The sequence below is a fragment of the Synchiropus splendidus genome, chromosome 19 (genome assembly GCF_027744825.2).
Source record: "Synchiropus splendidus isolate RoL2022-P1 chromosome 19, RoL_Sspl_1.0, whole genome shotgun sequence".
In the NCBI taxonomy this organism is placed as follows: Eukaryota; Metazoa; Chordata; class Actinopteri; order Syngnathiformes; family Callionymidae; genus Synchiropus; species Synchiropus splendidus.
The window spans coordinates 11,183,906-11,207,889 of NC_071352.1; the positions used below are offsets into that span (position 1 = coordinate 11,183,906).

The 23,984-nt window shown below is 42.4% G+C and overlaps 5 protein-coding genes across 5 annotated transcripts; 1 reads left to right on the plus strand and 4 right to left on the minus strand.

The window, feature by feature from the left end:
* Positions 1-651: 651 nt before the first annotated feature.
* Positions 652-1,284, minus strand: LOC128750778 (hemoglobin embryonic subunit alpha-like). Its single transcript, XM_053851267.1, has 3 exons — positions 1,187-1,284; positions 903-1,110; positions 652-835 (listed from the first exon to the last, which is right to left on the minus strand). Exons 1-3 carry the CDS (start codon positions 1,282-1,284, stop codon positions 707-709), a joined length of 435 nt encoding a protein of 144 aa, XP_053707242.1. The 3' UTR covers positions 652-706.
* Positions 1,285-2,934: 1,650 nt separating this feature from the next.
* On the minus strand, positions 2,935-3,519 carry LOC128750783 (hemoglobin embryonic subunit alpha-like). The gene is made up of 3 exons (XM_053851276.1): positions 3,414-3,519; positions 3,137-3,344; positions 2,935-3,073 (listed from the first exon to the last, which is right to left on the minus strand). The coding sequence occupies exons 1-3, from the start codon at positions 3,509-3,511 to the stop codon at positions 2,945-2,947; spliced, it is 435 nt and encodes a 144-aa protein (XP_053707251.1). The 5' UTR covers positions 3,512-3,519; the 3' UTR covers positions 2,935-2,944.
* Positions 3,520-5,095: 1,576 nt separating this feature from the next.
* Positions 5,096-17,045, minus strand: fmnl1a (formin-like 1a). Its single transcript, XM_053851811.1, has 25 exons — positions 16,571-17,045; positions 14,976-15,059; positions 14,695-14,781; positions 14,556-14,629; positions 14,397-14,480; positions 14,194-14,337; positions 13,862-13,970; positions 13,164-13,240; positions 13,004-13,097; positions 10,551-10,625; positions 10,367-10,477; positions 10,041-10,190; positions 9,858-9,959; positions 9,191-9,794; positions 8,982-9,106; positions 8,176-8,378; positions 7,880-8,114; positions 7,743-7,811; positions 7,596-7,676; positions 7,390-7,519; positions 7,152-7,312; positions 6,969-7,070; positions 6,816-6,911; positions 6,209-6,323; positions 5,096-6,146 (listed from the first exon to the last, which is right to left on the minus strand). The coding sequence occupies exons 1-25, from the start codon at positions 16,748-16,750 to the stop codon at positions 6,082-6,084; spliced, it is 3,357 nt and encodes a 1,118-aa protein (XP_053707786.1). The 5' UTR covers positions 16,751-17,045; the 3' UTR covers positions 5,096-6,081.
* A 608-nt stretch (positions 17,046-17,653) lies between these two features.
* On the plus strand, positions 17,654-22,321 carry mlx (MAX dimerization protein MLX). The gene is made up of 8 exons (XM_053851812.1): positions 17,654-17,752; positions 18,360-18,399; positions 18,482-18,571; positions 19,574-19,683; positions 20,171-20,273; positions 20,407-20,506; positions 21,284-21,485; positions 21,553-22,321. The coding sequence occupies exons 1-8, from the start codon at positions 17,714-17,716 to the stop codon at positions 21,607-21,609; spliced, it is 741 nt and encodes a 246-aa protein (XP_053707787.1). The 5' UTR covers positions 17,654-17,713; the 3' UTR covers positions 21,610-22,321.
* On the minus strand, positions 21,823-23,826 carry psmc3ip (PSMC3 interacting protein). The gene is made up of 8 exons (XM_053851813.1): positions 23,697-23,826; positions 23,352-23,449; positions 23,189-23,278; positions 23,011-23,122; positions 22,796-22,941; positions 22,676-22,729; positions 22,409-22,468; positions 21,823-22,348 (listed from the first exon to the last, which is right to left on the minus strand). Exons 1-8 carry the CDS (start codon positions 23,713-23,715, stop codon positions 22,292-22,294), a joined length of 636 nt encoding a protein of 211 aa, XP_053707788.1. The 5' UTR covers positions 23,716-23,826; the 3' UTR covers positions 21,823-22,291.
* Positions 23,827-23,984: the final 158 nt, after the last annotated feature.

The window sequence follows — 23,984 nt, forward strand, 5'->3', positions numbered from 1 at the left end:
CAATAACCTTTTAAAAGGTCCAGTTTGGTTACAAACTCAGATGAACCCACACGATCAACAAGGTCTTCCATCCGTGCAAGAGGAAAAGAATCTGGTTTTGTAATGGCATTCACTTTTCTATAGTCATTACAGAAGCGTTGAGTACGGTCAGATTTTGGAACTACAAGTGAGGGTGAACTCAGCCTCCATCTGGCCACGCCCACAACCACACACTGCAGGAAGCAAAAATTGCAGTCTCTGTTAAAAAGCAATATGACCTTGGGGTCATTACAGATGACACTGAATTCCCCAAAATGTATGCCACAATATGATGAATCTATTTCTAATATATGATTAAACTTTGTCTTTTATTTACACTGAACATTCAAATAATAATAATAAGACACTGTGGATGTCTTGAAGCAGATGTTGATGCTTCACATGTACCAAACATTTTCTTGTCTTTACTCAAAATACAGTATGTTTATTAAGTAAGTATGTATGTTTAGTAATAGCATTTTTGTGGTGTTTTGTATTTATTTAATGATCTGTTTTTACCAGTGAGCCTACTGTGTCTGTGTGTTCAGCATGTAAAATTCTTTGTAAATAAAGTTTCATTTTTACAATATCATTTGTCTCTGGGCGATATAAAAGATTCACACACAAACAAGAGGAAGTCTTTGCATCAGATTTATTGTTCATGCTGTCGTCTGCGCAGTGCACAGGTTTATCTGTACTTCTCAGCCAGAGCCAGAGACACAAAAGCCAGGAACTTGTCCATGGACACGTGCACCTCAGGGGTGAAGTCGGCGGGGAACATGTTGGCCATGACCACCAGGATGCAGTGGGACAGGATCTGTGAGGAGGAACAGTGCTGTGGTCAGTGCTGGACTCTCTCAGCGAGGTGTGAACCTTGGGTGTACCTTGAAGTTGGCAGGATCCACTCTCAGGGTGAAGGCGTGAAGCTCGCTCAGGTTGAAGAGTCCGGCCTTGATGTCGTCGATCTTGCTCACGGCGTCGGCGACTCCGGACATGACGGTGATGCCATGCTTCTTGGCGCTGGCGGAGTTGGGGCTGGTGTCCTTCCAGTGTGCGAAGTAGGTCTTGGTCTGAGGGTAGACAGTCAACATCCTGGTGGAGGAGGGAGGACAGCAGAAACGTTACCGAGGCTCTCGTCTCTCACAAAGCCGCCTGTCGCCAAAGCTACCTGGCCAGAGCGTCCGTGCCGATGTCCGCGGACCTGGAGGAGACTTTGCTCCAGAAGGCCTTGACGGTGTCCTTATCCTTGGGTGTGAGACTGGTCATCCTGACTGATTGTCACAGGTCTCCACAGCTGGGTGTTTTATATATGAGCCCCCTGGGGGTCACACCCACGATAAGAGGGTTGCAGCCTCTAGATAACAGATGTTTGTTCCCCTCAGCGGCCCCCCTTCATGAACGTCCTCTGGAAAATATCTCTATCAAAACTAAACATCTGGCCACACTTCAGCAGTTGCTGCTTTCTTTGTTCTTCACACCAGTTGTTCGTAGCTTCCAGTTTTAATATCAGTTTCAGTACAGTCGTAGCGTCACATTCTACTTTTTATTCTTTCTAGACCAGCCTAGTTTTATTCAACAAAAATTCAGAGCATTTTACTCTTATTGTGGTATTGAGTTTTTGAGTTTTGCTTCATCGTCACTTGAAACTGATGACTTTTTTGACTAGTTTTCACGATCGGTAGTTGTGTTTTGGCCTAATATTTGTCGTGTAATTCTATTTAGCCATGCAAGAAATCATTGCCTGATGAAATAGTGATCATGAAACAAGGCTCAGAAGGTGGTGCTCTTGGTTCATATGTTAACGTGTCATCGGCAAAGATTAAGCAGCGGACAGTGCCATATTGGTCACTGAAAACCGGGACATTGTTTCATAAACCTTCACGAACCATCACTACTTTTACATACTTAATAGTGCAAACAAAAGTCACAGTACTACTGCAACCAGAATAAACATCTGACAGTTCAGAGCTATTGCTTGGGGGCGCAATTTTCAGCAGCAAAAAGTCAGCAACAACAGAAAGGTTTGATGCATTTAACCCAATATGTTATTGTTTTACTGGAAATACAGAATACAATGTCCAGAGCAACAGGATCTGAGTCCAACCTTATTTAAACTAAAGCTCTTTTTATGTCTTGAAAATATTTCTATAAGAATTTCAATTTTATAATATTAAATTTTTGTTGTCATAATTAAGTAGTTTTTATTTTGTAAGCCACATTTAGTCTTGTGTTTATTTGTCAACAACCTTTCATTATATATTTTGACACAAGTGACAAGCAGTTTTTGTGGCGTCCTGTCATGTTTTCCTTTTCATTGTGAGGGAGTTTATTTCATTGTCATGATGTTCGTGGAGGAACGCAACACTACTTCAAACTACAGAGCAAAGTATACAGTAGCTCACTAGTGTATAGCATAGAGGGGCTGAACTATAGTCAACAAACAGTCAAACACATTGATAAAATATATATTTCACCACTTATATATGCTAAGTTGCACAGCTTCATAACCATATCATAGCAGCAACAGTGAAAAAGCCTTGTGTACATTTTTTATCTTAACTTTCTAGCCTGTCTGGAAGTCTGACCTTTTGAAGATTATCATGGTGTTTGTAGGTTTATGGAGCATTTTGTTTGAAATTTGTATGTATTCTGTGCTCTTGCTGGTCCCCGGGCCTGAGTTTGACAGTAATTATTTTTATTTATAGATTATTAAAATGAAAATAAAATTAAAACTGTGTCGCTTTTGGTTTTGATTTAATTGAAGAATAAAACTTCCCTATATATATATATTTTTTTTTTGTATTTCATATGTGTAAACACTGTTTTTTAATCCACAATATGAGGCAGAGACAGAGGTTATGGTTTGCATGCATGCATTTATTCTCATGACCATTCATCATGTCGCAGCAGCAGCAGCTCCTCGCATTTATCTGTACTTCTCAGCCAGAGCCAGAGACAGAGCAGCCAGGAACTTGTCCATGGACACGTGCACCTCAGGGGTGAAGTCGGCGGGGAACATGATGGCCATGACCACCAGGATGCAGTGGGACAGGATCTGTGAGGAGGAACATGTGGTCAGTGCTGGACTCTCTCAGCGAGGTGTGAACCTTGTGTGTACCTTGAAGTTGGCAGGATCCACTCTCAGGGTGAAGGCGTGCAGCTCACTGAGGTTCAGGAGACCAGCCTTCAGGTCGTCGATCTTGGTCACGGCAAAGCCAACGCCGGACATGACGGTGATGCCATGCTTCTTGGCGCTGGGGGAGTCGGGGCTGGTGTCCTTCCAGTGGGCGAAGTAGGTCTTGGTCTGAGGGTAGACAGTCAACATCCTGGTGGAGGAGGGAGGACAGCAGTGAGAGGGTGCAACACAGACACAACAGCAGCATCATCCACTTTACCTGGCCAGGGCGTCCTTCCCAATGTCCTCGCCCTTCCCGGACACCTTGCCCCAGAAGGCCTTAACAACATCCTTGTCCTTAGCGGTGAGACTAGTCATGATGGCGTTCGGTTCAGCTGAATGTTTGCACTCGGGAACGCTGGGGGGTTTTATACGTGAGCAGGACCGGCACACACCCGGGACCACCTCTGAGATAATACCAGGAGAGGTGGGACCGCTGGTGAGCGCCTTGTCGCTCCAGATAACCAAAATCATGATGTTTCGAATGAGCAGGAGGATGTGGAACGTCCAGATTGGTGTTGCTGATTTCCAGCGTTCAAAATAGGAGGGGTCGAGGAGTAGTTCACTTCAAAGCTAAACTGACTCTCAGCCAGAGGCAACGCAGTTCATTCACCTGAAAATACAGACAAAAGGTCACGATGAGTGCCATTTTTGAATATGTCATATATACACATGAATCGAATCAGAATATTTTGGCTCACAACTGACAAGGAAAATATCAGTCATTGAAACTTTAATTTTAAAAATAAAATATAATTCAAAATTAAATAAATAAATGGTTATGATGTACATATTGGTATTATTAATAATTGACTTAATGAAATATTTTTATTTGGATTTTAAATGTATTTACAGCAGTTTCCTTTTATAACGCACCATTGCAATGTTGTAAATATTATAATAACAAATAATAATAATAATCTTACCATAAAAATAATATAAGAATTAAATTTTTTATGCTGCAATACAGTATTTAAATAAATCATCATCAAGATGGAAAAAAAAAAAAAAAAATCTGCATCTCTCTGGAAATATTATATTGAAGGAGATATGCAGGTTGTAATGCAATGTGAATAAGGCATAAACCACAAGGTAAAGGTCCAAGATCTGCATCCAAAACAGTAACCCGGGAGATGTTTACAGTATTTTTTTTTATTATTATTACAATGCATTATGATAGTTGACCTTAACTGAGTCGACATTTCTACAGTTCTGTTAATAATAATAGCCACTCCAGCTGCTACAATAGCATCGACTGTGACGCCTCCTCCACACTCACACCATGACTCATGAATTTCACTTGAGTGAAGCAGAAGTGGAAAGAGTGACTTGTGTGTGCGGCAGAAAAACGCTGAAAAGGCCTTCACTCAGCAGGTGTTCACAAAGATGGCGGCTGAAAACATGTATTTATTACAATGACTCAGAGGTTTCTGTTTATCAGACTGACTCCACCTCGAGCTCCTGTCGGGGCTCAGCAGCTGTGGAGAAGCAGCTGGTGGCTGATCTTTGTCCGATTAACAGAGGAACACAAGAACTGAATTCAAGACCTATGCTGCAGACAAACACAGTGTTGGGAGCAAAATAAACAGAGCGTGTCCACCACACTGTCAAGCAGCTTTCTATTATGATCAGCACAGTCAATTAAAACACCTTTTTTAGTGAATAACTTTTGATACTTTCAAACCTTTAACAGTGTAAATTACTATTAAATAGTACAGTTTATGCTATTTTTTTTTTCTAATTTAGCAGCATTTTTCCTTCACGATTCCTGATTTATTGTGTGAGGCATTGCATATTTTATGTCCAATGTCTACTTCTCATGCTTACATTTAAATAAAATTCTTTATATTAACCTGAAACTTACATTTTATCGCTATTTTTAAATGTTAAATCTAAAAAAATAAATGTAAATGCAGTCATGTCAGTACTTTGTGAGTCTTTATATTCTTTGAAAAGTACGTTTTCTACAGGAACTATTATAAAGTTCAGTTCACCAATGTCAAAGGAGAGTTGATGTTTCAGCCAGATTTAGAATTTTAGAGTTTTTAAAAATATGTAACACAATTTATCTTTTAATAATTTCATTAAAACTTGAGGAAGTTGGAAAATGCATTGTTTTTTTTTTTTTTTTAATATTCCTGCCGTTAAAATGGAATTTATTCAAATATCTGTTGAATAACAGGGCAAAAATGTTCATTATCATATTAAATAACTGAGCGTTCCTCAACTTCTCCAAACAAATATAGAGTTATATGATTCAAATTCATGAGATAAAATTGTCAATCAGTATATGTCCAATGTATGTAATCTGAATATGATCCATAACAATGATGAAGAAAATCGTAAAAAAATGCTCACAATCCCCCAACTACATACAACTACATAAAATGTTTACAGATCAATTATCTCCATTTTTACACCAATTTTATTAAGAAAGTAAAAGGGTCTAAGAAAATATCAATACAACAAACAGGAAGAAACAATTGAAGGAACCACTTCATGTGCCTCAACCTCAATTTGAACCTGCAACATTCCTGTCATGCTGCAGCACTAAAACCAGCTTCACAAACACAAGCACACATTCATACATTTTTTTTTTAAGATCCTCCATGGGTTGCTTATGGAGCACCAAATGACCCACTTTAAATGTCTTATTTAAAAAATATTTTTTTTATTTATGCCAGCAACAACACAGAACTGAGAGGCACTTTTTTTTTTATCAGCTGGAAAGAAAGCATTTAACCAAATAGTTCAAACTTGTATTTACACCTCACATTCACACAAAACGCAAGACAACACGTGGGTGAGTATTATCTATATAACTTTATACACAGAGTATTTTAAAGCTGGACATCTGGAGTGTTTGCAGTTAAAAGATTTGAGGAGCCTCAAGAGTCCTGTCGCTGAGTGGGTCGGCGTCCGTCCGCCCGTCTGAATGGCGTGTTCCTCAGATCTGAAGAGGGGAACGCAGGTAAATACACAACACACATGGGTCTGAGACTTGAACCTACTGACCGGTGATGATGTCTTCCAGAGCTCCATCTTTGCCCTCGCGCACCTGCGGCTTCACCTGCCTCTTTTTCAGCTCTGCTATGAAATCCATCTGAGGCATCTTGGGCGTCATGGGACTCTGGAAGGGTCAATTTGTTTATGTGAGAAAATGGTAAAGTATTTAGCAAACAGGGGGTCAATGCTTATTCACCTTATAGCTGGCAGCTAAACCAAATGGTGGAGCAAACTTTCAGACCACTGAACTCAGTATGGAGGTCAGACCTTGACCTTGTTTTTTACCATTTTTTTTAAAGTAATACTGTATAAAAACACACATGCAAGACTTTATTCTTCCCATGAAATTACTTCTGAAAGATAAATATAATTTTGTGAAAAAATGCATTTTAAAAATCAATAAATATATAATGTTTTTTAAATGTATATTTTTTCATTTATTTAAAAAATGTAATTTAAAATAAAAAAAAGAAGAAAAAGCACTTCAAATTTTGAAAAATACATATATATATATATTTATTTATATTTTTTTCTCAAAAGTTCACTTGCGCGACGTTCAAATTGGAACACCATTTCTAAAATCCAAGGTTTCAATAATTTGAACACTAAAACGTACCTTCTGAGTTGCTGCTTTCTTGGGCGAAGGTGAATCTCTCTCCTCGTTCATCTCGCGCTCCATCTTCTTCTTCAGCTCGATGTCTTGCTCTGCTTTCTGTGAGCGGAGGAATCAGCTCTGCTCTTGCTCAACAGCCACGTCGACTCTTTATACCTTATAGGCCTTTATGAAGCGACCAAACAAGGGGAAAAACATGGCGGGCTGCGTCGTCTTTGGGTTCTCTCCGAAATACTCTACCACGGCGGCGTACGCCTCCTGCAGAGGGAGAACATGGGTTGCAGCGGCAGGTGTGTGTGTGCCACACCTGTTGACATGACATCCTCCTCGTGAGTGCACCTGCGCTGTCTTGCTGTCTCTGATCAGAGACTCCAGAGGCTCACTGTTGCTGCCGATGAAGTCCTTCAGCACCGGGTTGTCGTCCTGCGCCAGCTCCTTCTTGGTCATCTCCATGCCGCGCTCTAAAGAGCGGATGTCTTGAAGAATTCCATCCAGGGACACTGACACATTCAGAGTTATTCTTTCAGAACTTTCAAGTCACAACAAACACCCTCCCTCAAAGCCACGACACACGCACCCACTGCTGCCTTGTCTATAAAGTGCAGCTCCGTGTGGAAGTTGCAAAGGTCAGCGTATTTTTCCTGGATGATGTTTGTGATGAAGTGAAGCAGCGTCTGGGAGCGGTCTGTCGACTTGGTTTCCAACAACTGAAGGCAAAAAAAATTATTCTGTTTCTCGAAAGCGGCTATAATGCGGAGGAAAAAAAGAGGAGAAAAGTCTCACAAGATCTAAACTCTGAAGGCGAAAACCGTAAGCAGCCCCTCTCTTACTGCTGTTCATGTAGTTTCCAAAAGCTAGAACAATCTGAGGAGACACAACAGATACACCACATTCAGCTCTTAGTATTTCTGCCCCTTCTTACTACTGTACCTCTAAAATCTTCTTCAGCTTTGCAGAAGACTTGATGGACTTGGACGCGGCAATGATGCAGTTCAGTTGCTGAGGACGAAACAGTAAAAACTCAGCAAGTCTGAATTTCCTTTGAGCAATGATGGATTCTTTCTGACCGGCTGCAGCCGCTTGACCGACTCCGGGAAGTTGCCCATGTAGGTGAGCGTGTTCATCCTCTGCTTCAGGCGAGGGATTTTCCCGAAACGCAACATGAACCGATCTTCGTCTGACAGATCCTCCAGCGGACGTCCGTCTTTCTCATAGTTGTTCAGCAGCTTCATCTCAAAGTCCGACGGAATGAAAGGCTCCAGCAGCTCCAGGAGGTCGATGGACAGAGACTGCTGGTCGTACCTGCAGGAAACACCTCAGTCACAAAGGAGCCCACCTGGGACATCAAAAGGATCCAACCCACGTCTCAATGGCGACGCAGATGCCGGTGGGGTTCACCCCGCCCTTGCGTAGCGTGATGGCCAGATTCTTGGCCTTGTTGGCATCGATCAATGACGTCTTGGTCGGGATTTTCTGGCATTTCTTTGTTTTGCTTTCGAAAACATTTTTAGGGTTTCCTTGAGCCTTGGTCTTGAACTGTTCTTCAAACATCTCCATGTTTAGCTCCTACACAGATAATGGCAGAAGTCAACATCCAGGCAGTTGTATACCATCTAGGAGTCTAAGAAAATTCTGATACAATTAAATATTGCACAATATTTTTGCTGAAATATCCCAATACTTGATCATGTAATATATCTTGATATTTTATTTTATTAAATATTGACCTAGTTGACAAACGAGTCTTACGAGTTATTGTCCCATAAAATTCGTCAGAATTGAAAGCAGATTTTGAAATCTATGAGACACATGCAGAAACTTTTCAAACGTTGTTTAAATTAAATAAAACAAAACAAAACAACATTTTCTGTGCATTTCTAAAGTGAAATTTCATAATCAACATTTTGTTGTCATGTGATATTTATTTTCAGTTTTCTCTTACGCTCCTTCCTTTGGGTTTGACGGCCCCTCACCACGGTCACAATGGGCCCTGAGGAAATTGAATTGCCCACCTCTGCTATAACATATAGTGGAGCATCTCTTTTTTTGTGCTGCAGCCCTTCAACCATCTGTGGCATTCATACCAACCACATTAGCCAAGCAATATAACACAGACCTGTCGTAACAAACAGAGCAACCGTTCTCTGACATGAGTTCCGAGTCACTCACCCCCAGGACGTGCTCATCATCCAGCTCATTGAAAACGGTGCCGGTCACCTGATTGGGTTTCAACGGCTGCCAGTTTAGCAAAGGCATCCTGAACTTGGTTTGGATGGGCTTCTTGCTCTTCAGGCCTGAGAAGACACACAGCGAGCCAAAATAAATGATCGCAGCCTTTTAAAGACGGTACAGAGCGTACAGCACTAGACTCCAGGTACCAGAGAGAGCGTTTGCACCACTAGGGGGAGGAGGTGGTCCTAAACCAGGAGGAGGTGGTGGTCCACTGTTGGGTGGGGGAGGAGGTGGTGGCGGTCCAGAGCCAGGTGGAGGAGGAGGTCCAGAACCGGGTGGAGGAGGGGGTGGAGGGGGTGGCGGGGGTCCGGAACCAGGTGGCGGTGGAGGAGGAGGAGGAGGTCCGAAAGCAGGTAAAGCAGGAGGTGGGGCAACTCCACCATTCTGAAGTGGAGGAGGAGGAGGAGGAGGGCCACAACCTGCTGGGAGAGGCGGCGGTGGAGGAGGGGCAGAGTTCTGCTGAGGTGCAGCAGGAGGAATGCTGGTGTCGGGGCCAGAGTTCGAGGCCTGGACATACTCCACCACTGTGACCGGCACCACCTGTATATCCAGAGACCCCGAGGCCGTGCGGCCGAGTCGTATCAGCCCTTTGTTCTGGAGCTCCTGGACCTTCTGCTCCAGCTCTGCCGGCGCTTGAAGGGCGGCAGAGCTGAGACGCTCCCTGTCCTTCTCCCTCTCCCTGTCCAACTCCATCTCCCGCTCCCTCTGCTGCAGAGTGCTGACCTTGGAGATGGACTCCATCAGACTCTCCTGCAAACACAGGTGGCTTGTCAGACACAGGACTGCTCCACAACCAAACAAGAAGAGTCCTACCTTCAGCAGCTCGGTCTCCTTGGTGGCCTGAATCAGCTGAGTTTCCAGTTCACTTATTCTCTCTGTGGCCTGCTTCTCCAGTTCCTGCATCTGGGTGCTCAACTATAGCACACAAACACAGGCAGCGTTAGAAAAAAAAAAAAACATTTCACGCGCAAAAATAATTATGCTGATTCAGCAGACCTGGATGTTGTTCTCCTGTAGGTGGTCCACGTGATCCAGCACCCCTCCTCTGTTCTCGGCGTCCTCCAGAAGAGCGCCCACATCTAGGACGTTGTCCAAGTAGGCCTGGATTTGAACCTGCAACTTCTCGCTCTCCGTCTGCTTCAGACTCTAGCACACAAGTCGATAAAGAACATTATTTTGATTCATATTACCTGTTAACAACATGACATGACATGAACACATGTAGAATATAAATAAAAAAATGTACTATTTTTATGGTGGTGGGGGTCTGGAAACCAAAAAACTACCCATGAGGAGTGATTTAAAGTGTCATATATACTGACCTCCAGATACTTGTCCAAGCCTAGGTGAGTGAATTCATACTGCAGATGAACACGGAAGTTCATGTTCTCCACAGAATGGACCACAATGTTGATGAACTGCATACAGGCCACCTGAAACACAAGGCTTCAGTCACCTAAATGCTTCCTCCTGAATCTGAGGCGTCGCCGTCATCCGCAGACCCACCATGAAGTCAATGTTGCTGTCGTCGTCGATGAAATACTCCATCAGTTTCTCAAAACGATTCCTTTCTTTGCTCACCTGAAATGCATTTGATTTAATTTCAAGTGAAACAATTTGCAATTGAGGCCGAATGATAGTGTTGCCAAACGTGAAATAACAAATTAAATCACTTGTATTTAACTTAATAATCAAAAATGTTAGCGAACAGTCTGCACAGGAACATGATCATTTTATTATTAAACTTCCACTCAGTTTGCCCTTTTTCCTACAACGCTCCTGCGTCACCACAAGATGGCACACTGCAGGCACATTGACTTTCTCATTGTTTTTTTCTTTTAAATTCCTTTTTGCATTGGCCTTTTAAATTTAAAAAATGACAGAAGAACCAAATATGGCTTCAAATATTTCATAAATATTTTGATAAATTGAGGTCTCTAAACCGTTTACTCATCTATACAGTGGTACCTCGGTTCTTGACCACAATCCGTTCCAGAAGCGATTTGTTTGTTAATGCGTTCCAAGCCTTAAAATAGTCTTTTGTAGGAGTGAATGTAGAGTGTCTGCTGCAGGTGCGCTGTTCCTCTATGTGTGTGGCCGCTGCATGTGGGAGGGGTTGCCGAGTGAGTGACGTCTCTCCAGAAGTGAAGAGGTGCCCGGTGCGTGTCCAGCTCTGAATGTGCGCTTCTGTGCAGTTTGGCTGTGACAAAGTCATAAACCAAGTCACGCTCTGTCCCAGACTCGCCTCATCCCTGTCCCAGCTCCAGCCCACAACAGGACATCAAACCCTGGAGTGAGCGCTCCAGCACCTCCCCTGTGACCCTCTACCACGGTCCAGTGCGGAGACAGGAAAGGTTTTACACCTCAATATGAAGAAAAAACAGTCAGTAAATGTAGCTAACGGGACACGTCTGCGTACAGAGGCTGCGTTATACACAATAACAAAGCGCGTCGTGGGTCAGCTGATCGGTCCGCACACGTTATGTTTTTTCCGGCTTTTTTTGGGGGCGTTCGAGTTCTGGATTTTCATTCGAAATCCGAAGCAAAAAAATCTCGAAATTTTTGTTTGAACTCCGATTTGTTCCAATTCCGGGACGTTCGAAAACCGAGGTACCACTGTATGTGCAATAAATATTGCTCAACACAAACCTGCAATTTATCATTTTCAGATCTTAAAATAAGTTCACGATGAAGTCACATGAAGTCACGGTGGTCCGGGTAAAAAAAAAAAAAATCAAAACACAATAAATGCTTGTAACTACTTTTTTTTAAGTTGAATTTTCTTTCTTAAAAAATGTGGACTTTATTGTGCATGTACAAATTATTTACTTAAAGTGACAAAGTAGCACACACACTGAACCAGGAGATTAACAATGTCAATATATATTTATTTTTCACAAAAAAAAGACTTGTATTAATTATAAATATTTTTTCACTTGACACAATCATTATTATTATTAATATTAATGTTATTAATCATTTTAATACTATTTCAGCATTTTTTCACATCTTTATTTAATATTCTACATTTTTGTCAGATAAACATTGGTTCATTATACAGTACCTCAACCATCATGGACAGATGATACCATTCAGACTGGGACCACGGTCAACAAATTTAAAAATGTCAAAAAAACTTAAGTTAAAGTTCTTGTTCTTATTTCTGGTGCCAAATATTAAAAAGCATTTAGTCACAATTAATTAAATATAAAACCTAGAATTCAATTAAAAAAAAAAAATTAAGAGTCATCTGTAATAAAAAGCATTGTTTATTGTTGTTTTTTCCGGCTTTTTTTGGGGGCGTTCGAGTTCTGGATTTTCATTCGAAATCCGAAGCAAAAAAATCTCGAAATTTTTGTTTGAACTCCGATTTGTTCCAATTCCCGGGACGTTCGAAAACCGAGGTACCACTGTATGTGCAATAAATATTGCTCAACACAAACCTGCAATTTATCATTTTCAGATCTTAAAATAAGTTCACGATGATGTCACATGAAGTCACGGTGGTCCGGGTAAAAAAAAAATAAAATCAAAACACAATAAATGCTTGTAACTACTTTTTTTAAAGTTGAATTTTCTTTCTTAAAAAATGTGGACTTTATTGTGCATGTACAAATTATATTATATATTATATATTATATTATATATGTCACTTTATTTGCTTAAAGTGACAAAGTAGCACACACAAAATAAGGAAAGCTGACAATAGTAAAGTTATAAATCAAAAGACGCTGCCTCTTAACTAATTTTATGAACCATCGTAGGAAAAGAACACAGTAATCCTCTGTAATGTATCAGGCTGAGTCGTATTATGTTTCTTAAAGTTGAGACTTAAGAGTTTGTGTGTTTTTTTCTTTCCATGGATTATCCTGCATTGTTTGTCTCGTGATGCTGACAACAGTGTGTGTGAGGGATGAGTCGTGAAGCTCAGGTGATGGGGAGAGAGAAGACGTGCAAACCTCTTTGAAGTTGTCGAAGGCCGACAGAATGATGTCGTGTCCTCCTCTGACCAGACACACAGCGGCCAGCAGCTCCAACACCAGCGCTTTGGTTCTGCGGAGAGTCTCCAGAGGTCAGACAGGATGCGTCTGTGTCTGGCCCTCACACACCTGAACTCACCTGGGATTCCTGCAGTTGAGGCTGAGCGTGATCTCGTTCACACAGCGAGGATGAGTCATCACCTGATTAAAACCAGACTGAAGGAAGGAAGGTGATGCAGACAGTTCAACTCGTGGTTTTCACAGTGTGACATCACACTTCCCTTGAGAATTGTGTAACACTATTCGGAAAAAAAACTTCCTCATTTTAAGCCAGAACAACAAACTACTTTGTGCAGTTGTTACCTGCTTTATCGTCTTTTTCAAAAACCGAGGGCCTGAAAAAGTCTTTCACGTGGAATCTGAATCTTGTTCATTAATAATGGTAATGGTAAAATTTCGTAGCTCAGTAGGGGGCGCTCCTGGTTTAAAAAAAAAGAGCATTTTAAAGGCAAAAATAAGGCAGACAGCGCCATCTCGTGGCCTCTGACTACTAGGACTCTTTTAGGCATCATCTGTCATTTACATTCATTTTTTATGTTACGATTTTGGATGGTAATATTAAGAAACTTATATTCAATATATTTTTTTATTTTATTTTATTTTATTTCTGTCAGCGCTATTCCAAAACACTTTCCTAGTTGGTGTGATCCCCACTGACCATGGCAATACATTTGATTCCGATTCTGAATAATGTGGCCCAAACGTCACATAGAAAAATCAATAAATGGTGACAAAGACTTGAAGCTTGTGTGATGTATGGAGGGTCTATCGATCTACCTGGTAGTTCATAATGGCTCGCAGACACATGATGCAGACGTGGATGTCGTCTCTCTGGGTAGAAGCAGGTGTCCTCCGGTGCATCTTGTTTCCCAGCGTCGAGCTGATCCTGTGAGGCAGAGCGAAGACCAGCCACACAAGAAACAGTGGACAGTTACTTAACACGAACGATCAGTAAATAAGAATCATGACACATTAAATTGGTCATAATCCATGTACGATTGTACTGTGTGTTGAACCTGGCGACATACTTCACATAGTGGTAGTCACATGACCACATTGATTTCAAAATGCAGTTGAGTCGGACACAGACGTCTGACCCCGGCTCTCACCTCACGGTCAGCGCGCGAGCAGCTTTGGTCATGCCGTGTGACTGTGAGCCACCGGGGCTCTTGGTCAGGTCTTCCACCGACCTCTCGGCCGGTTTCCCTCTCTCGGACAAGGTGCCGCCATTTTCAGACGTGTCCGCATCAAACCTGAGAAGATGGAGAGGTTGGACCTGAGCGGAAGGTGGCGGGAATAATGGAAATCTCACCAGGTGTCACTCTGAGCGTGAGACAGGTACTCCACCAGCACGTCCAAACCTTTGTTCTGCTCACTGAGGAACTCCTGGGCCCAGCTGTGGACAGGAGGCCGGACAATTGTCCAGTCGGTGAACAGCTACCCACCAGTGTCCCAAACTGTCTCCACTCACCCAATGTGGTTGGTGCGCAGTGAGATCTCTAAATCCTTCAGAGCCTTGGTGGCTTCTTGGATCCTTCTCTTCAGCTAGAGCAGCGGAAATCAATGTTAGAAGGATCACACCTGACGGTGTCAAAGTAAGAGGTGCTGACCCTGCGAGGAACCCCAACTTGATCCAGGTAGAAGCTTTTGATCTTGTTCAGGTAGGTGGACGGAGGACTCTTCACCTGGAATCGCTCCTGAGAGGCATCGACAGTGAGTCAGCCGGAGTAAACTTAAGACGCAATCTGTTTCCATGACGACACCACTCTCCGTTCTCAAAACAGAAACTGTTTTCTTTTCATCACCACAAACCCACTGGGGGAGTTCCTTCCATCGAGGTCGATCTGTAAGAGTCACGTAGTCAGCAGTTGTGAGGGTGTGGGCTTCTCACCTGATCGCAGACCAGCTCCCACTTCTTCTCATTGTCGTATTGACTCAGGAGATTCAGTTTGTCAGGAGGGAGGTTCATGTGGCTCTGCAAGACGGAGGTCAGATGTGGTCAGCTATTCACCACCTACTTTAATACGCTCAAAGACGTGCAGCTTTCAGCACAAAGGCAATAAAATATGACATTCAATACAACCAAATCTATTCTTCTTATGGACATTGGGTGCATATTTTATTCTGTTTAGAGTGATATTTCAAAACAGAAACTGAACCAGGAGATTAACAATGTCAATATATATTTATTTTTCACAAAAAAAAGACTTGTATTAATTATAAATATTTTTTCACTTGACACAATCATTATTATTATTAATATTAATGTTATTAATCATTTTAATACTATTTCAGCATTTTTTCACATCTTTATTTAATATTCTACATTTTTGTCAGATAAACATTGGTTCATTATACAGTACCTCAACCATCATGGACAGATGATACCATTCAGACTGGGACCACGGTCAACAAATTTAAGTTAAAGTTCTGGTTCTTATTTCTGGTGCCAAATATTAAAAAGCATTTAGTCACAATTAATTAAATATAAAACCTAGAATTCAATTTAAAAAAATAATTAAGAGTCATCTGTAATAAAAAGCATTGTTTATATATATATATATATATATATATATATATATATATATATATATATATATATATATATATATATATATCATTTATAAGTAATAAAATAAGTCTGAGTCTCCAGAACAATTCATTCTCAAAGTGCAGAATGTGATGTAACAATCTGACAATTTAAACAGTTATTTCTCACATGTTAAAAGTTGATACATAATTCACATATTTTCCAAGTTAGAATCAGCTTCTAGGTAGAAAGCACCCCATGACTTCTCCGTGCCCCAAAAGCACTGCAACAGTTGAAGCTCTTCTCAGTTCACAGTAGAGAAATCTGAAGGTCCAGCTTGCTGAGTGTCTCAGTCGTGGTCTTAAAAATTAGAACACTAGAGGTTCAGTGTTTCTTCTCATAGGGGAAGTGAGGTCATCGTTTTGTGAGGAAAACATAGCTGTAGGAAGATGCAACGTGTTAACCAAGTGGTTAACCGAGTCAAGACGCATCATATTCAAAGTATGACTTTACAAAACAAATGAGTGGCTTCAAATTCAACTCAAAAAGAGTATGATCAAGATGGTTAGAATCAGTCGTACATTCAAAAATGTGTCCTTCATATAAGAAAATAAACTTTCTTTGTTCCTCGTGATGTTTTTTTTTGACATTTTATATCTGTAAACTACCAAGTCAAAACACTTGTTTGAAACATTCTCACCAAGTGAGATTCATCAGTGGAGTTGATGGTGTAACAGTCGTTTTCCGGCCTGATGCGTCTCTCGTGTGGATATGTTGCTCAACTTCCCCTTGACACCGCGGCTCTCAAGCTTCTCTGAACACCCCACTTTAATTTCCACGGCAAACTGTGATGTCTAGATGCTGACATCAGCCACTCATACACGGCTTTTTAAATCGCTCAACATACATTAAAAGCTTCAGTGAGTTCTCGACCGTATTCCCTCTTGGATACTCACCAGAACCTCATTGAACCGGTCCTCCAGCTCTTTCTCCGAAGGCATGGGCAGTTTTGGGGGAGTCGGCTGCTTCTTCTGCGGGGTACCTGCCGGGTCAGTCATTCCGGACGCTGCCCCGACTGAGTTCCTGCCCTCTTGGCCCTCAGTCGGCTCCTGCTCGGAGCCACCAACGTTCCCCATCACTAATCTCCACAAGTAATCCAGGAGGAAAGCTGTAAACAAATGCCTTCCACTGAGAAATCAGAGCATTCCAGAGGAGACTGGCAACAGGTGCGCAGTCCAAAACAACAAGCAGGCCTTAAAAAAAAAGACGCCAAATTCACCGCGCTCCGGAAGACGAGCTAACCGATAGTTCAGGTTTGATGTCACTCATCTTTCTGACGCCCAAAAACGGCCGTCGACGAATGAGCCGTCGCCTTCTGCCAAACGTGAACAGTGATTGTGAGCGAGCGGAAGGAGAGGGGAGTGTGACAGACAGAAACCACAGAGGAGCAAAAGCAGAAGAGCAACTTCCTGTGCATGGTGGCAACAGCCGACACCGAGGGTGGAGTATGCAAGGTGTAACATCAGCAAGTGAGCCGTTGAGTGGCAACTCAAAAGTATTGTGCTCAGAAAAACAGGAAATGGGTCCGGGCCTTCCCCCCAGAGACACTTAATGGAATCTAATATTCTTACACGGCAGGTGTAAAACGTCCTGGAAAACAAAGTAAAGTTGTCTTTTACACTGCTGCCATTTTAATACTTGTCCATCTGCCATACATCGCTGCTCTGACCCCGCATTAACCCGTGCAGGTCAAAGGTCGAGTAACTCCGCGTTGGCTGCATAACAGCGCCTCCTAACGCTCAACGCTAAGCACTGCATGAGAGCATGGCGTATTCGCGTGCTGTGGGAAATTTGTCGATCTAGTAAACATCCCGGATTCTTGTGTTAACGTCAGAAGTGTTTTCATGAAGGTTTTTCACAAAGCAGTAGCATGCGTGTAAAACTACGAAAATTTAAAAGGGAATGAAGCCGAAACAACTCATTCAACTTCATTTTTGCTCGTTTTAATTTCCCACTTTCTATTTACATAGAGAATATTATAGAATGTTCCGGGTGACACTTGAACTCACCACGGACAGTGGTTCTTTTCGCATTCCAAAATGACTGACCCGACCAGGTCTCCGGACGAGCACTGGAAAGTAAGACCCTTTTTTGATTGCAACTTTATACGCCTTTTGATGTCTCTTGCGTTTCGTCTTGACATCGCTGACGTCACGCGAGTGCCTCTTCCACTCGAAACCGAAGTTCAGTTGACAGAAGGGCTTTGTTAGCTTGCCTGCTAACTAGCTTATATACGAGTGAGAACGCTTTTCAGCTCGTTTGCTAGTATTGCACCGGCAAATGTGGCGTTGACAGGAGTGTTTAGTCCGAGCCGTTCAACCTTAAAGTGACGCTGTGTGTTGTTATGGTGTAGTTACCGTCAATGTGTCAGTTAACGTGTTGATACTAACAGACTGGTTACAAACAGTACAGGTACCTCTGCGGCGCGCAGAGAAACACGTCACTCACTTTTGTATGTTGCTGGCAATTGCCAGGAACCTTTGTGTGCGGTTGCCCTAGATCCTAAAAGCAGTTGTCACTTTCTGGCTTTTTATTCTAAATCGATGATAATCAGGGCAAAGCTCTGTGGGCGCTCCGATTGTTTGGCTCGTGTCTGTATTGTCCATATTTAGGACACCGTGATCACAAGCTCTCTTCCAGCCTGTTTGCCTTATCTCACTTCTCTCTTGTCCGGTGATGGCTCAGCACACTGACGGGGCTTTCAGCGACGGTGGATTCGACCCCAGTGAGTACTGAGTCAGGTCTATATGTGTCTGTGTGCCGAGCATTGCATGGTGACGGATACTTGGGTGACTTCTGCTCTTCAGGTTTCTTCGCAGAATCTGGCAAGAAGGGCTCAGTGGTGTCCAGAGCGAACAGCATTGGCTCCACCAGTGCATCTTCAGTTCCCAACACAGGTACCGACAGTGACCTATAGGAGAATCTGTGCTGTTATTTAGAGTTAATCCTTATAAATAAGCCAACAGACGTCTTTACGGAGCCCTGGAAGTGACATGCGTGTGTTTATTTTTTTTGGGATGTGACATGCGTGACTTTATTTTTTTTTAGCCCGAGATAACAGTTGTCTCGTGATCATTTTTATCTCGTGATAATTAGTATCTCGAAATCATATTTATCTCAAGAAAGGATTACTTCCTGTAACCTCTATGTCTCCTATGGCTTGGTAACTGTTCATCAACCTTGTCATTCGCTGTCTGCAAGTCAGAATATTGCCAACGGCAAAGTCTGTGCACATTTAACACTCTGATCAAGTGGCTTCTACTCAAAATAATTCCACATGTTGCATGCATGACTTTATTTTTTTTCTTCTGACATAACAGTTATCTCGAGATAATTTGTATCTCAAGATCATTTTTATGTCGGGATAAAAATGATCTCAAGATAAATTGTATCTCGAGATCATTTTTATCTCGGGTTAAAAAAAAATGAAGTCATGCATGTCGCTTCCAGGGACGCGTAATACGTGTAGCTTAGCCACATATGGTATTATTTTGAGTAAAAGGCACTTGATCAGAGTGTTAAAAGCGCACAGACTTGCAGACAGTGACTGACAATGTTGACAAACAGTTGCGAGGCCATGGGAGACATAGTGGTTCCAGGAGGACGTATAGAAAATGCTTTGCCAGAGAGGCAGCTGCGCATGCGCTGATGTTTACGATTGTATCTTGAGATAAAAATGATCTCGAGATAACTGTTATCTCGAGATTCGCATCATCACGAGATAAAAAAATATCTCGAGATAGTTGTCATCTCAGGCAAAAAAATAAATAAAGTCATGCATGTCACTTCCAGGGCTCCGTACGTCTTCGAGTTCCACCTAATTTCATTCATTTTCTGCATTGATAAATTGAAGTTTGAGTACATGGGGCTTGATTCCTTATTTATTCATCTTCAAATAGATGATGAGGACAGTGACTGCAGACATGACACATCGTTTAAGGACTCGTATAAAGACAGACGGAGACAAGCGCACACGCAAGCTGAGCAGAAGAGGAGGGATGCTATCAAGGTGAGAGGGTTAAAGAGGCTGCATGAACCTAACAATGAATATCGATTGCTGTCGTGTCAGTTATTAAGCTGCTCAGGCATTTGAATGTGAGAGTGTGTAGCAGGGAAGATGTGAAGAAATGTGTTGCCATTGAGTCACAAGCAACAGGAGACGGATATCCACTTTATTTTCTAAACATCTCCAACTATCAAATATTCTGAGTCTCTGCTTGAAGATCAGTTCAGGTCACCTTCTGGCAGTGACGGTGTGTGAGAGAGGTGCGGGTGGATACATCAAACAACTGTCTTGAGTTTCTAGTGTTTTGGGCACAATGACAGGTCTGGATCTGATCTGTCATATCTAAAACTCTCCTTAGCAGTTGTCTTTGTTTTTGTGTTAAGTATTAGACACAAAATACAGAAGAGTCTGTATATTTGTTGTGTAAAACTTATATATGTTCTGTGGTTAAAATAAAGGTTAGTTAAATCACCTTTTCCAACGTCTTCAGAAAGGCTACGATGACCTGATGACCATCGTGCCAACGTGTCACCAGCAGTCTGAGTTCGGTGTGGGAGCTCAGAAGATCAGCAAGGCCACCGTGCTGCAGAAAGGTGAGCCGTGACAATCTGACATGCTTTCGTGATACAGTACACAACAGGCAACTCAGTGGTGTCGACACACGGCTCTTCCTCTTCAAGTCTGATGATGTGTTTATCTCATGTTTTTTTTTGTTGTTTTTTTTAGCCATCGACTATATTCATTTTCTTCACAAAGAAAAGAAGAAGCAAGAAGAAGAAGTTTCTGTCTTGAGAAAAGAGGTGACGGCCCTGAAGATTATGAAAACGTAAGATTGGAGTTCACTGTTCGGTTGAAAGAAAACTCCTTGAACATTTCCATCCAAAATTCTCAATGATAATTCATAATGTTTAACAGTACGAAAATATTTTCAATTTTAAAATTATTCAATTTCACTGACTGGTGTAGTGTAATTCAAAAGACGTTCAACAGCTGGCTCCAACATCATAGTTTACTAGATCATAAACAACATGAATGAAACTAGTTTTAACTGGTTAAGTCATCGAGTGTTGACATCATACTGGGTCCTACAGAAAGTGTTCCGCTCCATAATAGCGTCAATATAGCACTGGATAAACCACACGGAGTTACACTTGTACACTATATTGTTTTAGTAAAGGCTTGTCGAGCAATGCTTGTACAGACTATTATAAACTCTGTCAAAGATGAATGCACAAAGTTTGTCCCCCAAAAGTATGATTTATGGACTCAAAACAAGTTTGTCCTATGAACTGTCACTACTTCATACAAGACACCGGTGAGCTAGAACAACTGAAAAGAAAAGTGAACACATAACATTTGTTTGTGAAGGTAAGCCTCAGCAAAACAACTGAACTTTTTAGCAGTTATGGCTACATTTTTTTTTATCGCCAACAAGAAGTGATTTTAAGCATGTGCAATTTGATGGAAAATAAAAGGGGGCCTATAATGGATCCTTGTGGAGCACCGCACGTATATTACAGTTCAGGGTGGTTTGCGGATTTGCCTGGAGCATGATCTTGTCCGGTGAAGTTTTTCAGAGCTACATGTTGCTTGTGATCCACAGTAATTACGAGCACATCGTGAAGGCCCACCAGAACAACCCGCAACAGGGGGAGGATCAGGTGTCGGACCAGGTCAAGTTCAACATCTTTCAGAGCATCATGGACTCGCTGTTCCAGTCGTTCACCACCTCGGTGTCGGTCAACAGCTTCCAAGAGCTGTCGGCCTGCGTCATCAGCTGGATCGAGGAGCACTGCAAGCCTCAGGTGCGGCCCCTGCTTTCGGCTCCGTCTCTCACTGCACCTAGGTCACGCTCTCCCTGTCCCGCCGCAGACGCTGAGAGAGTTCGTGGTCGGAGTCCTTCACCAAATCAACGGCCGGCTATATTGACGAGTGCTGGAGCTCCGGGATGCCGATCTCATCTCAGGAACGCCCGCTCCTGCGACTGCAATACCTCAAAACACCACCGCTGCTTTACCGTGCGACCGTCTGGTGGCAGGGTCAGACTCTTCAGTTGAGCAGACGACCTCTGCCTCAGTCCTCTTTCAGCTTCAACTGTCTTTCACTGTGATAGTGTGAGGTCCGCTGATTTTACAAAAGTACACACACTAACAGGCTTCAACTCAACACTTTAATATCTCTGTGAACTCACACACTGCACAAGCACCAGCTGAAGAGATTTCCGAAACACTGCTCTGGATTTCACACAACCTTAGTCAGGATCAGCGAGTTCAACCAAAATTGTTTTACTGTGTTTATGTAAATTATAACGTGTTGATTCTTTTGAATTGTTGGTTTTTCAACAGCAATCAGATCCAAATACACAAGGACACACATGTGGTGTGTCTTCGTATGCCGCACAACAGGTGACTGCTTAAACAACACCAGTTTCTTACACGTATTTAACTCTCATAAACACCAAGAAAAGAGGTTTAACATATAGTTATTTCAGCCTCAGGGGTGTTTTTAACGTTGAAAGGGAAGATAAACATTGTACCAGAACATACCGCAACAATCAACAACTCATGTAAATACAAATATATTTTAACTTGCTATAAATAAAACCTGTCTTTCACTTGTCTGGAATCACAACACCGTGGTCCTCGTCAGTTTCTATTCCGATTTCCTCCTGTGGAAAACAGACTTGGTTTAGACGGGAGTAAAACACAAGCGGTTTCCAGTTACTCACGAGGAGTTCTTTTTTGCTTTTCGGATATCCCTCCATGATCGCATCGATCATGTCTAAAGCCTGGAGAGGAAGAAAGCAAGTTGTGAGTCATACCAGAGTTTCCCAAAATTATTGCTGTGAAGCGAAACTTGTATGAAACTTTACATCATATTGTGTATCAGGCATTTTTACTCGACAGTTCTCTGAAGCTAACATTATGCGTGAGGCTAAAACTAACCCTCAGATACACACAACATTCATGTGAGTGAGAAAGTAAAGGCACATCACCAGTCTCTTCCTCTTCCTCCACTCCTCCACATAAAGGTCCCGCTCTTTACACACCTGTCAGCACATACAGGGTCGATTTAGAAGCAGACAACGAGCAGGATTTCTCAACTTAAATCTTACCCTCTCCCTCTCTTCCGGCGGGACATAATCACCTGCCGATTTGATCTTCTCCAGCCGCGCTTTGTCTGTGGCGCACTCTTCCTTCAGCTCCTGGATCTCAGCTACCATTTCATCCGTGGTGGGCGTCTTTTTGAGCTCCTTCAGCTCTGCACTCGCACGTCACGCTCAAGGTCAGAGGTGTGAAAGGAAACCAAAGACATGTTTTGGAGCACCACCTGCAGACAGCTGTTTGTTGATGCTGCTGATAGACTGAAGCTCCGCAGTAAGTCCTGAGATGTGATCGTCCATCTTCTTCAAGTCTGCGACGCTTACATCTTTGAACTGTGCCTGTGCCGGCAAACCACAAAGTCAGGTTCACATTGTCATGATGAAATCGCGTTCAATTCCACTCACCTGATCTGCAAAGTAAATCTTATGTATCCCGAATATCTTCCTTTTAATCTTCCCTTCCAGAGCCAGGCTCTCCAGGGCCTTCACCACCGCCTGATGTCTCACACAGACACACAACTGATGAGAGCTCACCACACAAACACAACGTGGCTGTTGTCACACTCACATTTTTGCCCAAACCGTGCTGCTCCTGGAGGTTACAGAAAATAGTCTCAGCGTCGTAAGGACGGTTCATCCCATTTAAGTAGTCCAGGATGATGGTGGCTGAAGTAGAAAGCTGTACACATTATAGTGCCCTCTAGTGGGACATGTATTCATGCTTCTCTCGACTGTAAACGACTAAAATGATCGCTTGGATTTCAGTCGACAGAAGTGGAGACATTGGCGGAGCATGCGCACAGGAAGCAGGACGTCAACCGCTAGCATGCTCACTATGGAGTGACGGTTGTTTCATGAAACACGTAGAACACTTTTGGTATATAGACAACAACCGCCCAGAGTCGAGACTCACCGTTATCCGTTTCACTCATGCTGAGTTTCGGTGTAGTTCCCAGCTCAGCTCCGAACCGACATTCGCGCTAAAACATGCGTCACAACTCCCACCTTCTCTGTGCGAAGAGGCATCACGCGTAGTATTAAATGGACCGCTTCGACAACGGAGTGGGTTGACACTTTTATTTAATATTTAAATCAACAAGACCATAAGTCATCTCAGAGAAATCGAGGGAAAATTTGGTCGAAGACGCGCGATATCTTGTCTCGCATTAGCAGCCAATAATTTGACAATAAATGGAAATCG